This window comes from Mandrillus leucophaeus, unplaced genomic scaffold (genome assembly GCF_000951045.1).
Source record: "Mandrillus leucophaeus isolate KB7577 unplaced genomic scaffold, Mleu.le_1.0 Scaffold360, whole genome shotgun sequence".
Classification (NCBI taxonomy): Eukaryota; Metazoa; Chordata; class Mammalia; order Primates; family Cercopithecidae; genus Mandrillus; species Mandrillus leucophaeus.
Genome location: NW_012103810.1, coordinates 3076065 through 3092013, shown reverse-complemented (window position 1 = coordinate 3092013; position 15949 = coordinate 3076065). Strand labels below are relative to the sequence as shown.

The following is a 15949-nucleotide window of genomic DNA, read 5'->3' as shown; positions in this document are numbered from 1 at the left end:
CTTATGCCTGTAATCCCAGCACTTTGGGAGACCGAGGCGGGCAGATCACGAGGTCAGGAGATCGAGACCATCCTGGCTAACACGGTGAAACCCCGTCTCTACTAAAAAAAATACAAAAAAATTAGCCAGGTGTGGTGGTGGGCGCCTGTAGTCCCATCTACTCGGGAGGCTGAGGCAGGAGAATGGCGTGAACCCAGGAGGCGGAGCTTGCAGTGAGCTGAGATAGTGCCACTGCAGTCTGGCCTGGGCGAAAGAGCTAGACTTTCGTCTCAAAAAAAAAAATTCGAGCAGATATCATTATGTCAAATGCAGCTACTCATATAGGGTCTTTCCTCTCCTGTATTAGTATACATTGTTTTTGGACTTAAAATGTAAGGTGTGTTTTGAGCAAAATATGAAGAAATGTTGCTTCACAGGAGTCATTTTGGTTATGGAGCATCATTATTTTATACTCCATTAATTATATAACTCTAGCCAGTCATGTCTTCTACCACACGAACCTATATATTCCAGGTTTGTTTACAATAAAACCAACCTAGATAGATCTAGGTATATCCTGGTAGAAAGTTTTGCAGATAAGGAGCTGACAAATACCTTTAGTGTGTCTACCAGGAGGTCAGGTGATTAGCATGTTTACAAGGAGTTTGGGTTGATGCCATTCGCTTCTCTCTGGGCAGCTGTAGGTAGAAGGGGAAGGGAAGGGGGGTTCTAGAACCCCCTGGTGCTAATGCTTTTCTTCCTAAATTTATTCTGAGTACAATAAAACTGAAACTCTGAACCCCACAAAATCTCCCTTATCAATAAAATCAGTCTCTCCTTACAAGTCTGATAAGCCTGGTCATTCCTGGTTTGAAGACCTGCAGACTCAACCAAGGTAGTTAAGTTCCAAAGGAATGCCAACTCTTAATAATCCCCCTGAACTTTTCATTGCCTTCAGAATCTGTGAACTAGATCCCAGAATGCCTCAGAAGATGAAGGCTTAGAAAAGAAGATTTTCCTGACTAATATTGGCAAAAATCCTGTAGAATATGTGTGGGAATGAATTCTAAGGGAAAGAGAACAAGGAAAAGAGAACAGAATTTTAGATCAGACTAAATTTATTGATATGGGTGCACTTAACAGAGATTCTGGATTTCATATCCTAGAATCCAGGTATTAAGCAGTTCCAAGAGGTTCTAATTGTTTGGTTATCTGAAGCCCAGGCTCCCTGGTAGCCTATGCTCAATGAAATTGGGATGCCAGTAATTTCTTGGTATAATATAGAAGAAATAATAAAAGATTTATTAAGAAAAAGTGCTAGAACGGTATCACCTATGAGCTAACCCACTCCCTATATTGAGTTCTTTGGGAGGTCCCAGAAGACACTGGTGAGGAAAGCATCAGCATCCTTGAAAAGCACTGTGGTGGCCATCCTGTATGCCTGAAAAAAGGTGAGAGATGCTGCCAAACAGTCTTCCTGATTTCAAAGGGGATGATGCGCTTCTGCCGTGGCAGAGGCCAAGTAGCAGTACTTAACTGGCACAGGCAACATAAGCATAGTTTTTATAACAGACACAAACCTGGAATGGTAATCAGAATGTTTTCAGTCCTAGGGATTCTTGGTATTGGTTAATTTATCATGGTGTCCCAAATCCAAAATAAATGTTGATGTCAATAAGTCCTATTTGTTCAGTTTTCAAATCTATATTCTTTCCCTAGAAAATCTCATGACTTCAAGCTCCATCTATTCTAATAACTCTAAATTTATATTTCCAGTTCATACTTCTCATTTGAGTAAGAGGATATTGATATGGCTTGGACCTGTGTTCCCTCCAAATCTCATGTTGAAATGTGACCACCAATACTGGAGGTGGGCATAGAGGGAGGTGTTTGGATCATGGGGACAGCTCCCTCATGAATGGCTTGGTGCTATCCTTGCAGTAATGAGTGGGTTCTCATTCTGTGAGTTTACATGAGATCTGGTTGTTTAAAAGGACCTGGCACCTCCTCCTCCTCTCTCTTGCTCCCTCTCTTGCAATGTGATATGCTGGCTCCCTGCTTGCCTTCCACCATGACTGTATGCTTCCTGAGGCCCTCACCAGGACCAGATGCCAGTGCTATGCTTCCTTTACAGCCTGCAGAACCATGAGCCAAAATACACCTCTTTTCTTTATAAATTACCCAGTCTCAGGTATTCCTTTATTAGCAATGCAAATGGACTAATTCAAGACTTAAAGGGACCACTCAAGAGTCTGAAATGTTTCTGGATTTGGGGAAATACAAGGAATTGTATCAACACTATGCCTGATGTTCCCACTCATATTTGTGAGTAAAAAAGTAGAGAAGTAGAATGATAGTTACCAAGGGCTGGGAAAGGTGGGTCAGAGTGGGAGAAATGAAGAGGGGTTGGTTAATGAGAACATACCATTAGATAGAAAGAATAAGTTCTAATGTTTGATAGTACAGTAAGGTGACTACCGTTAGCAATAATTTATAATATAAATAGCTTCTAAATAGTTCAAAAAATAGTTTCAAAACAGCTAGAAGAGTTGAAATGTTCCTAACATGAAGAAATGATAAATGCTTGAGATGATGGATATCCTAAGTACCCTGATTTGAGCATTATACATTGTAGGCATATATCAAAATTATCACATGGATCCCACAAATATGTCCAATTACTGGTATCAATTTTTTTAAAACATGCCCAAAAAAGTCTATAAAAAAGCAAGAGGCTGTCACTGGAGCTGTTCAAGCCCATGGGAGAACAAAACAAGGATATTGTATCGGAACTATGCTGCATGCCTGTAGATGGTGGGGCCAAGCTGACTGTCCTCTGGGGACCAGATATAGACCCTGTGAAAGAAATCATGCTGGTGTTATTTTAAAGATATCCAAACTCAAGAGAGGGTCAAAAGGACTTCAAAAAAGAAATTTCAGGGCACTGCAGGAAGACAGGCATTGACTCCACCAAGAGAGTTACAGTCAAGGTTCTCAGTAGGGTTTCTGAAAATACACATAGAAAAAGTTCACGGGAAAAGAGGCAACTGTACATTTACCTAGAAATCAACCCCTGATTCCCTTCTCCCCTCTCCTTGTGAGACTGTGCTCTTTTCTCCATCTCCTCTTCCCCTGGACCCCACTCAGGCGGAAAAGAGGTAAAAGGACCACCATGCCCTCTCTGCTGCTATGGGCTTCAGGCTTGGATCAGGCCCAAATAGAGGAGGGGAAACATTTTAAGGTTAATAAAGTTGGAACTTAGGTTATTACAATGAACTGAAAATTTTAATCACTGAAATGAGAGTATTTCTGTGACTAAAAAGTACTGGGAAATTAATGGAATGAGTGCCTAAGATTTTACTGGAATGGGAAGAACAGGGTCACAGATTGAGTTTAATAGGAAGCAGTGAGAATAAGAGTTTGGGTTCAGCTCCGGTTCAGCTCCTTCCATAAATCAGTTGCAACGTTAGATATTTAATTATTTCAGTTAAAATGATGTAAGTAAATCTCTTCTCTCCAAGGAGAACAGTAACAGAGAGGGTAACCCATATGCAAAACTGAGTATACCAAGGAGCATGTTTAGGCCTGGCCTAAGGTTCAGTCCAGGTCTAAGGTTTCCAATGTGGACTCAGATGTCCTACCTTATGACACAAGTGCAGGTATAGTTCAATCCCTTCCCAAAGCAACAACAATCCAAGTAACTGCAAAAGCAAAGAAAAAGAGAGTTATTTTGAAATCACCAAGTTGCCACCCAAAGCACTGTTCCTATAGCTCCAAATTCTGTTCACAGTCCAGTAGTACACTCACTTCTTGCTATACCTGTACTTTATTTAGCCTCTGGGAGTTTTCCATGCTGTTTGCCTGAAAAAGCTCCCTCTCCCGATGCCACTGACCCTTCAAAGCCAGTTCAAATCTTGCCTCCTGTTTATAACTTCCATCTGCAACCTCAGGAAGAATTCTGTGTTATCTCCTCGAAGATTACATAACAATTACCACACTGATACTCTTCCTGAGCTCCTGCCCATTTCTTTTCCCTGTGAGGAACCTTATTCCTGGTATTACTCAGACTCACTTGTAAGAGAAGAAAGTTCAGGAGGCAGCCCTTCCAAGGACTCTTGTTGTCCAAGGACAACAGGGCTGTTGTTACTACTGTCAAACCACTGTTGTTAACACTGGTATAGATTCAATAAATCTCGGATTTTAATCTAAATCTAGCCAGTCACCAAGTCAGTGTAAAGATAGAAATTGAAAACTGGAGTCCTCAGATGCCTGGGATATTAATGATAATTTGATATGTACGGCACTTACCTCTTTATCAAAATTATTTCATGTATATTTCATTTGTTCTTTACTTAGCCCTATATTATACCATTAAATATTGTTATCATTCTCATTTGAAAAAAAAATGAAACTGAGGTCAGAAGAGTTACATGCCTTGACCAAGGTTACATAGTAACCTAAAGATAGAACTAGAAATAGAATCCAGGTACCCCTTCTTTTTCACTATTGTTGTCATTGTATGTATTCAAAAAGAGGTAGGGTAAAGTAGAAAGTTTGTTAAAATATATTGCTTTATTGGACACTAGAATTCAATCCCCTCTTAGAACCTAACTATACCATTTCATGTTTATTGTGCATAAAAGTGGCACAATTCAGTGGTCAGAGTTTGGCCCAGAGCACATCCTTCATCTACATTTTCCTCCTGTAAAAAAAAAGTTTCTAATTGGTCTGCCTATAGCCACCCTCCAAACCAAAACATCGAGAATAATTTTCCTAAAATAGAAAACTGATTTATATCAAATGTCTTAGCCTTTCTTTCCAAGCCTTCCAAAATCTCACAAACCTATCTTTTCAGCCATGTTTCCCCATTATTCTGTTTTTTTGTGTTTTTTTTGGTTTTTTTTTTTGAGACGGAGTCTTGCAGTGTCACCCAGGCTGGAGTGCAGTGTGGCTCGATCTCGGCTGACTGCGACTCCGCCTCCCAGGTTCACGCCATTTTCCCACCTCAGCCTCCTGAGTAGCTGGGACTACAAGCGCCCACCACCACGCTCGGCTAATTTTTTAAAATATATTTTTAGTAGAGATGGGGTTTCACCAGGTTTAGTCAGGTTGGTCTCGATCTCCTGACCTCGTGATCCACCCCGCTTGGCCTCCCAAAGTGCTGGGATTACAGGCAGGAGTCACTGCACCCGGCCCCCCATTATTCTTCATTATGCCCTACATACTAACAGAACTGACCTTTCCTTCTCAGCAAGATATCCTATATTTTTCTGTCTTGCTTAGTCATGAAGCTCCCTCAGCCCACAACGTTCTTCCTCATTACCACATCTATATGTCCAAATCTAACACTCCTTTAAGATCCCACTCCAGTGACAAGGAATAGTTGTAACTTATATCTCACACCTACCTCCATGAAATGCACTGCATGAAAACAGAAATTGCTTAGTTTTTATTGATCTCCGTATACTCAGCACTTCTCACAATGTTCTGCTCATATAATGATGAATAAGCTTTTTTGAAAGAAAAAGTTCATGCAAATAGCAACAAATTTGGGGGCTAGGTTCTTCTGTATCAGACAAGAATTCAATAGAGAAAGGAATGGTGAAATCAGAGAAAGTTATCTGCCCTATGTATAAATAGGCACTGCAAAACTCTATCTAAAGTTATCCTCCCATTTCCATAGACTTTTCTCTTACCTGGCATAAATTTCTCACACTAAGAGACACTAGTATGTTAGGCAACAGAAACAAGGCCACACTATTGCCAAAAGGCTTTTGCTAAAATGTACTTTGCATCTGGGCTAGGTGACTAGCATTTGTACATTAGAACAAGTTTAACAAACTAGTAAATTTTTATAAGGCCCAGAAAGACTGATTTTCAGAAGATGGGACATGAGATGAGTAAAGATACTGCTGATGTGAAGCTATGGGTATCTAAAATGACAATATTGAGGGAACCATAGGATAGGGTATAAAACAAGGAAATAGAAAAAGGATGTTCTGTTATACTTTCAAAGGGCCAAACTGGCAAGACACATCCTCTAACAGAATAGGCTTTCCTTCCACATCCTATTCCTTGTGCCTAAAATTCAAATAGCTAATGTAAACCCCAACTCTACTAAGACAAGAATGAACTTGGGTTCTGAGAGCCCCCAGTACCAACTGGATACTATACCACAGGCAGGAACACCTCATCAGGCTACTCAGGAAGGGAGTGGAAGAAATGAGAAGCATTACTCACCAACAGCAATGAAGAGTAGGCAGTCAGGATCCCAGCTAAACTCAGAATAAAAATAGACCAGTAAAACCAGTATCCTGTTCCTAGAAAAATGACCCTGAAAAAAAAATGTGTTTCAGTTCTTAAAATACTGCAGAAATCAGTAGATTCTGTGTCAAGGATGGGGACAAAACCAGACTAGATAAGGCATAAGAAAATGTAGGGAGATAAAAAGAGAAGCAGTGTGTGAACAGCAGTTTTTGCGGATACTTATATGAGGAGTTTTAAAGTTGTGTTCTGTAGGCAATTGGGGATGCTCATGGGGTTTGTAAACACAGCAGGAATTTAAGTTATTTAGAATACATATTTAAAAATTATGTCCTCTTTTAAAAAATAATATAATACAGAAATTTGGGAATACCGAAAGAGAAACAATATATCCCATAAGTTTACTGCCTGAACAAAACTAATACTTTACACTTTGGCAGGCTCCTTGTCCACATGCATATACATTTTTGGACATCATTGCAATCACAGCCACCATATTAAGAAAAAAAACCCAATTTTTCTGTTCCTAATGTAGCATATGAGAGAAAATTGCTAATGATTTGTTAGGAGAAACAATGTTATACTTGGTCTAGGTATTACACATCAAATAAATTTGAATCTTCGTGTCAAGCAAACAGAAATTTCCTCCTCTCTGTACAAAACCTGTAGAAATTATATTTTTTAAGATGTAAACTACAGGCTAGTGAACAAAAAACTACATTAATAAGAATTACAAAGGAAATCCTCTTGGACAAGGGCTGTGAGATAAACTAGGAAGAAACAAACAGGCAAACAGCCTTACTAACAAAAGGTATCCCAGATCAAGACACTGGGAAGAGTGCTCTGTAGAAGATGAGATCACAATCAGGAATCAGAAAACATGTAAGGGATGTCAACAAATGAACCCTATGAAGCCAACAAATAGAAAAACTTGGACCCAAGAAAACATAATTAATAGAACAATCAGAAAAGAGCCACAAAATAAATATATTTAAGATCTTCCATAATGTAAAGGAATGATTCACATCCATGAAACAAGAATAGGGTGTTTTAATCCAAGCACAATTTTTTGATGTTATCAAAACAATCAAACAGAGATCTTGAAAAAAAATTTTTGAAATGAAAAGAACATGAAATCGGGCCTTAATAGCACTCTAGATATAGTCAAAGAATTAATGAGTTTAACCAAATCGAGATACTGACTTTGCTCTCCAAGTAACAAAGAAAACAATGTTTGTCATTTCATGGTACTCCTCTTTCTTCTAATCATTTTACTGGTCACATTGATATTTTATTTTAATCTCTTTCAACCTAAAAGGTTTTCTTTTGGATGTCCGATCACATGTAAATATTACTATTAGTTTGGTTTACTTCAAAGCCCTCTCACCAAACTCAGGTGAAGTTCCCACCCCCCAGCTATGGATTATAGGCAAAAGAAGAACTGTGATTTGGCTTTTCCTCTCTCTCCTTCTACTTCTTCCCACCCCAGTAAGTAACTGTACTTACTGTTGGTGGTGGTAGTGGTGTGAAAAAAGGGAGTGAAAAGAGTAAGAAGGAGTTTGCTTATGTGACTGCCTGAACATCAGTGGGAATTGAAAAAGGAAGTCTCTTTTCTTGGCCATCACTTCTTTAAGCTGGGAATACACAATGCTGATGACTATGCAGTAGGCCTACTCTACATGAATGTGTCCAAGTTAGGCTTCTTCTGACTTAGCATTTTTAAGCAGTTTTCTCTGTGCTCTGGACTATTGTGTTACATCCCGCTAGCAGCATAATCACACCTCCATTTTGGATGTAGGCCTACTCACTCCACCAAGACAGCTTATTGGGGCAGCCTAGTCAATGCAACCTACTCATGTAAAATCCATATTTTCTGTTATCATTATAACAGAATGTTTAAAGAAACTTTCAAGGACCCTTTCCCTGCTTTCTCACAGCTGTAAGATGCAGTTTTCTTGCACTTTTCCCCAATACATATTGCAATGTTTTATATCAGCATCACCAACTGTCAGCTGACAGTAACTCTAGATGAGAAAAAAAGACACATTGATGGTGGAGGCCCTAGGAACTCTTGCATAGTGAGAAATGGAGAAACAACACACACAGAGGGGAAAAGAGAGAAGTTACAGTTACCCTACCAAAAAATTCTGCTCTTTCTAGCTAAGGGGAACAACTAGAAAAGCTAGACAAAATGTTCTGAAAAATCTAAATGAAAGCATCAGACATCTACCAGACACTGAAGAACTATGGAGCCAAGATCCAAACAAGGAAGGAAATCCAGAGATAGTGTAGCATTTGGGGTAATTTTTCTCTAGAATTGGCTGAGGTACAGGAAGCTCTTATAAACTTCACAGGGCTACAGGGGAGAAGGTAACCTTGTAAACACCATACACTTTGATTTGGAACCTTCCAGGGTTATATCCTAGGAGAAAGCACAAACTTTTCCAGTTTGTGATTTGTGGGGGAATGAATCCTAGCTTTGAAGCATCTAAATGTGTGAACAGACATTATTAGTCTGCTCTCCCTAGGTACTGGCTTGATGGCGTACACAGCTCAGGCCTCTTCTCTTCCTAACAGTCACCTTCTATGGGACACCTAGGGGTTATTTTTTATACAGGGAAAAAAAGATTCTAGATGAAAGATCAGAGGTGTATGATAAAATGAAGAGTAATAAAAAAGTAAATACATAGGTAAATGTAAAAGAATATTAACTATACAAAACAATAATGTCATCTGTGGTTGGAAAAGTATGTAGGATTAAAATATATGATGAGAATGGCTTATAACTCAGAAGGAGGTAAATGAAGTTAAAGTGTTTCAAGATCCTCGTATTATCCAGGAAAAGGTTAAAATACTAATATAAGACTTTGGTGACTCAAGATTACATGTTGCAATTTCCAGGGCAGGTACAAAAAAGACAGCAAGAGTCAGTAGGAGAGAAAATATGGGTATTCCTTCCAAGTTAATAGAGGGAAAAATAAAGTAATAAAAAATACTTAATATAAAGTAAGGCAAGAAAAGAGGAAAAAAGAACACAGGGCTGGGTGCAGTAATTCACACCTGCAATCCCAGCAATTTGGGAGGTCGAGGCGGGCAGATCACTTGAGTTCAGGAGTTTGAGACTAGCCTGGGCAACATGGCAAAACCCTGTCTCCATGAAAAAAAAAAAAAAAAAAATTAGCTAGGTATGGTGGTTTGCACCTGTAGTCCTAGCTACTTGGGAGGCTGAAGTGGGAGGATCAGTCAAGCTTGGGAGGCAGAGGCTGCAATAAGCCAAGATCACACCACAGCACTCCAGCCTGGGCAACAGAGTGAGACCTTGCCTCAAAAACAAAACAAAACCCACAGAACTGATAGGACAACAGCATTAGGAAGAATATGGATGTAAGCTCAAATAAAATATATTAGTGATATATTAGTACAGAGCTATTTTTTATTTGGAACATAAAGACAAATACTGCCAAACTGGATTTGAGAAACCCAACCACATGTTATTTATAAGAGAAACTTCCAAAACATGAGCTATAGAAAGGTTAAAAAGATAAAGGATGGAAAAGATAAACCATGCAAAGCTAGTACAGCTATATTAGTTATTATATGAAATAGTCTTCAAGTTAAAAACATATGAAGAAAATGAAAGACTATGCTGCAACTTTGCACTAGGATTGAAGACTTCATTGGTACTCAGACTTGTGCCTGATTTACAACACTGCATCCTGGCAGACGAAATTCACAAATCGGGGATGGTTGCAGGAAGATCATGGAAGCTAGCCAGTAAGCATCTCAGTCTTGGGAACAATGGTGAGGGTTCCAAGCCATGCTTGTGGTCAATGCAAAAGCCTGTTGTGAGGAATATTTCTATAAAATGCCTGGAAGAGCAATTCCAAAAAGTGGCTAGGGACCAATGCTTGACTGAGGCACTGTCTAATGAAAGTAATAATGACCAGAGTGACCAGTGTCATTTTGATGACCAGAGTTTCTTCTTACCACCACCACGCTATTTTTGCTATCTTGTGGTAAGCCCCAGAACTTTGATACCACTCAAGGGATGGGGAGAGAGGCAGAAAGATTTGGGTATTAGACTTTGCATAAACCTTGTCAACTATGGATCTCAGAGCTGGTATTTTAAAATTTATAAATATGAATAAATTATACCATAGCATTTATATTTTAAATTGAAATACAATTTCTGTGAAATAATTCAGAACTGGCCCATAAATAAAACTGCAGATGAACCAGTGAGAAGGCTAACTGAAAACCCCCAATGAATAAGTAAGCAAAGGAAAATAAATTTTAAAATAAATTAGTTAAATAAACTTGTTCTGAAACTAAATGATTCAAATTAAAACAAAAAAATTTCATCAAGAAAAAATATGCAATGTTAGAATATTTAATCCTGTCATATACCTCTGTTTTAAATACAAATTGCTATAACCTTTTGAGAAAGTACTTTGGCAATAGATATAATGAATTTTTTTTTTTTTTTTTTTTGAGTCAGGGTCTGGCTCTGTCACCCAGGCTGGAATGCAGTAGCACAGTCTTGGCTCACTGCAACCTCTGCCTCCCAGGCCCAAGGGATCCTCCCACCTCAGCCTTCTAAGTAGCTGGGACTACAGGCACACACCACTATGCCTGGCTAATTTGGGGGCATAATGAATTTTAACAACGTTTATTCTTCTTGACTCAATAATGCCATTTATGGGAATCTATTCTAGGAACATTAGTCAGAATACAAAGATTTCTCTGCATTACTAGTTTATAAAAATGAGAAAATTGGACACACATATAATGCCTAACAATTAAAAATGGCTAAGTGTATTATAGCATCTGTCATGAAATATTTTTAAACCATTTTAAGTGATGTTCATTAGGAGTTTAAAAATTTTGCTAAAATGTTTGTTATTTTAAGTGAAAAGAAAAAGCAAAATGATGTATACAACATGAACATAATAGAAAAATCAGCATAGAAAAATATATCAAGTGATTATCTCTCAAGAATGGGACTAGGCAGATACTATATTTCTAACTTTTTGCATTTTACACATAAAATAACAAACCATGTTTTACTTCTATAAAAAAAAAAAAAACCAACTGTATTCCATTTTTAATAGCCCCATATCCGAACAGATCCTTCTTCCCCATATACCAAATAACAAGATTTGCAGTAAGGTTAGCAGACATCAAGCCAGAAAAACTAGAAGGGCTGGGGACATTCCAGAGTAGGAGTTTAGCCATGAAAGAGTGCTGGGAAGGGATACGTGTCACTGTGTGCAGAATCCTAGGAAGCCTCCTAAGAACAGTAGGGAGAGGAAGAGGGTATAGGAGCAGCAGAGAAGGCAGGGTTCAGGGATAGAGATCATGAAGACCAACTAGTGTCGGCATCAGTAACTCAAAGAGACTAAAGAAAAGATACCAGGGAATCATTATCTGAGTAGAAGGACTGTGGATATCGGAAGCATGAAAGCTTCCCACTGAGCCAGATTTAGTCTGAGACTCAGCACAGTGGAAGAAAGTATAACAAGTTAGGGTGCTAAGCATCCTACCCCTGCCCCAGAGGCAGGCCTCTCACCCACAAGCTGTGGAAAGCCCAGTTTTGTCTTCCTTCCCCACTATATCACCAGATCTTTTCAGCCTGAGGTAGAATCCAGGTGGTTATCAGACCAAAATGCCCTTACACAAATGAAACTACAAAAAGTGAAACTCACCAGTCAAAGTTAAAGTATTCATTGGATGTTTCTATCCACAGGAACAGCAACATCACAGACAAGACAAATGAAATTACCAGGCACGGGCAAAATAATTGCTCTTTCTGGGAAGAGAAAAAAGAAATCGAACTTAGCTCCATTTATCCTTATTACCTCAGCAGTTTCTGTATACACTTGCCAAACTACCTTTCCTTGTGTTCCCCACCTCAGGTATAAGTTGCACTGCCATGCATTACTCTCCTGAGGCTGGAGTGACCACTCTCTTTTTACCCCTACCAAATCCTGTATATGCCTGTTTACAACCTTTCTTACACTGAACTAGAATTATGCATTTATGTTTTATCTGATGCTACACTGTTTCTTCTTTGAGGAAAAGGAACATCTCTGTATTACCAATACATAGTATAGTTTCTTGAACATAGCTGGCTTTTACCAATCATCTGTTGAATTCATCTGCCTCTCCAGCTACCAGATGTTTTGTTCAGTAATTAATTTATTGATTCATTCATCATTAATTAGTTCATTTAGTCATCAATCTACCCCATTGGAGAAGAAGGGGGGAATCAGAGTTAAAGAATAATTTTTTTAAGTAGCTATTTTGTTCTAGTAAAATGCTAAGGATTTCACAAGCTACTTTCATTTGATTTATTTCTCATTAGAGCCATATGAGTTAGGCATCAATCTCATTTTTGCAGAAGAAAGCTCAGAGAGGTAAAATAATTGATTCAAGATCACACAGCTAAGAAGTAGCAGGGGCAGGACTAGAACCCAGATCTGTATAAGCTCAAAGCCAAAATGGAGGTTATCATTATGGAGGAGGTACTGCTTTCTCTGAAGGCAAAGAAGTCTCCCTGTGTTAGTTTTGTCCCTTTCAATACGTCCTCCACACAATCAAATAATCATTCCAAACCACAGCTCAGACTACTTCATCAGCTTAAAGTCTTTGGGGATTCTTTATTCCCAATGGCAGAGGTCAAATTCTTAAAACCACACAACATTGGACCCATCTCCCTCTCTAGCTTCTTTTCCCCTCACTTCTTCTTTCATATCCTCTCCTTCATCTAAAATAAACCTTATATCAATCTCCAAACTCACTATGCCCTTTGACTCCTCCTCCAATACCAATTCTTCCACCATCCCCAATTCTCTACCTATCCAATTCTTAATCACCCTTCACCTTCTAAAAGGTGGCCCTCCCCTTGGTATGTGCCTGTGTACATGCACATGCAGTTACAGCACTTCTCTCACTATATTGAGATTGTGTGTGTGTACTTATCTTTCCCCACAGTAGACTGAATTCCTTGAGAGCAGGAAGCAGGCCTGAAGCACTTGTATTATCCCCAGTGACTCGCATAGAAGCCAAATATCTGGGCAGGAAAGATACAGTGGGGACAGAAGAACATTCCTGCCTACTCCAGGGAAACCTCCCATTTCCTACCCCTTTCCTTGTGTTCCCCACCTCAAGTATAAGAAATTAATTATCCAATATGTCTGATTCTGGGACCCCAGTTGGGCCATGTTCACAAATAAGCAAAGGTACATGATTTTGCTCTTCTGTTCTCATTTCAGTGTGCTGATAATTTAATCACTTATACCATGTAGCTCACCAAAGGGTTCCAACATATGGCTTACAAATAGAGGCCCTAAAAGGGGCTAGTCCATATGCCACCACTCAGTCTTACTAGAGCTCTTCCTTAGGGAAAATCACCACTAGCTTGACCAATTATAAAGGAGCACCTTGTTTCTCACTTGCTGTTTTTTTCTCCCGAGAAGAGAAATTCACAGAGGAGAGCAAATTACAATTCAGGCATCCCCGTAATCCCTAACCAAAAATATCTAATTGCACCCAAACATCACTTTTTCTTCAAGATTCACTGAATGAATAAATGCAAAAGTGAATTAATGAATAAACATAAAAGAGGTAGTAAGGAAAAGTAAAGAAAAAAAGTGAAAAATGAAGTAAAGGAAAGAAATGAAGAAAGCAAGTACATGTTTCAGTAAGTTTAATATTGGTGCAATACTGTTATGGAAGAAATGGAGCCCTAGCATCCCCAGTCCTGGAGACCGTAAAGAGCCCTTATGGGGCCAGCGGTCAGCCTATGCTCCCCACATCTGAGAAAACATGGTCCAGCTCCTCATCAGTTTGTACCCAAGTGCAGCAACAAAATCCAACTTTAGTTTTTTCCCATTGTCTGAATTTCCAAAGGCAACTATAGCAGCCAGTAAGGAAGGTGACATAGCACTGGTGGTTGAAGATGCGTGGAATCCATGGATTAAGTTTTTTTCGTTTTCCTGTCTTATTCCTCTTGCGCTCAATCCTGTTGACCTTCTTAAACATGATTCACCCTTTGGCTGAAAGACAAATAAAATAATCAGGATCTACTGTAACTCCCCTTAATGTATCTTATCCCATCATTCTACAGCAAATTTTACCAAAGAGAAATGGATTTTTAAAAAACTGTTTATAATCAAAGATAATACAGTGGATTTGGGGCAGAAAAATAGAGCTTCTTCCTACCTTTCTCACTAACTTGTTGAGTGTTTACTGTGGTCACTGCATCACTCTAGGTTTAGTTTTCTCACCTCTAAAATGGGACAATATTCCCTGTCCTCACCACCTAATAGATGCTGAAAGAATCCAATGAGATAATATATACAAATGTGCTTCTCAAATTGCAATATGCTGTTGAAATAACTTGAGATGTTAAAGGCATGGGTGAGGTACATGAAAATACCATCCTTGACTAATAAGTGACTCAGATACACAGCTGGCTGCTTCTTCCCTTTCTCTCCTCTCCCATATGGAATCAGTTAGGGTTAGCTTCAATTATGAAAGATGAAATCTTCAAAACAACAATGGCTGAAATGTGACAAGTTTATTTTTCCTTTGCCAACCAAAAATATTTCAGAGATAGAACAAAATATGGAGTATGTGGCTTCACAACGGCATTAAGAACACAGGCACCCACCACAACCTGCACCTGTGTACATCATCAAGGAGCCTGGGGACAGGCCAACATCACCTGGCACCACTACCAGCACCAATGCCTACCCACATGTGCCACCTGGGGACCTATAGACTGACCTACCCATCCTACTGCTGTCACTGCTAGCACCAGTGCATGTCACCTGGGAGACCAAAGATTGGCCCCCTAACACTACTGCCATCACTGACACCACACATGCTGCCCAGGGCTCCAGGGTTCCACCCGCCTGCCCAGCACACTGCTAACACTGCCAATACCCAAGCAAGCCACCTAGAGACCTAAAAACTGGCCTTCCTAGACCTGCTAACACCAGTGCCTGTGTACACTGGCCAGGGGTCCAAGGACAGGAACAATCGGCCTGCCATCACCACCACTGGGGCCTGAGGATTGGCCTGCCTGATATCCCCACTCCCAGCAAAGCCTCACTGCAGCCTGTGCTAACAACCACAGCCTAAACCACTGACAAAATCATAGACACCACTGACACTGATTACAATCAAAGAAATCCCAGGGAGACTATACTACTGCATGAACCCAAAATAAAAACTAAAGTGCCCCACCCAACTCTATAGATACAAGAAAAAAAAAAATCTTCCCCTATGAAAGCCAAATCAAAAAATAAAAGCAACTGTTATAGCAGATGTGCAGATATCAACATAAGGACACAAAAAACATGAAAAAGCAAGGAAACATGACAACTTCAAAGTAATATAATAATTCTCCAGCAAGAGATTCCAATGCAAAAGAAATGTGTGAAATGCCTACAAATAAATTAAAATAACAATATTAAATATACCCAGTGAGATACAAGAGAGCACAGATAAATAATACAAAGAAATCAGAAAAACAGTTCAGAATCTGAATAAGATAATTCAATATGGAGACATTATTTCAGAACCTGAAGACAAGTCATTTGAAGTAACCCAGTAAGGTGAAAGAAACAGAAGGAGGGGAGGGGAGAAAGAAAGAGGAAGGCAGGAAGGAAGGAAGGAGGGAGGGAGGGAGGGAGGGAGG

The 15949-nt window shown here is 39.4% G+C and overlaps 1 protein-coding gene across 1 annotated transcript in view; it reads right to left on the bottom strand.

Moving 5' to 3' along the window:
- GDPD4 (glycerophosphodiester phosphodiesterase domain containing 4) overlaps positions 1-14298 on the bottom strand; it is a 69422-nt gene extending 55124 nt beyond the window's left edge. The window contains exons 1-4 of the mRNA XM_011989736.1: positions 14098-14298; positions 11949-12052; positions 6220-6313; positions 3621-3680 (exon numbers count right to left, since the gene is read on the bottom strand). Coding sequence (XP_011845126.1) covers positions 3621-3680; positions 6220-6313; positions 11949-12052; positions 14098-14286 — 447 coding nt within the window. The 5' untranslated portion in view covers positions 14287-14298. The remainder of the gene's footprint in view (positions 1-3620; positions 3681-6219; positions 6314-11948; positions 12053-14097) is intronic.
- Positions 14299-15949: the final 1651 nt, after the last annotated feature.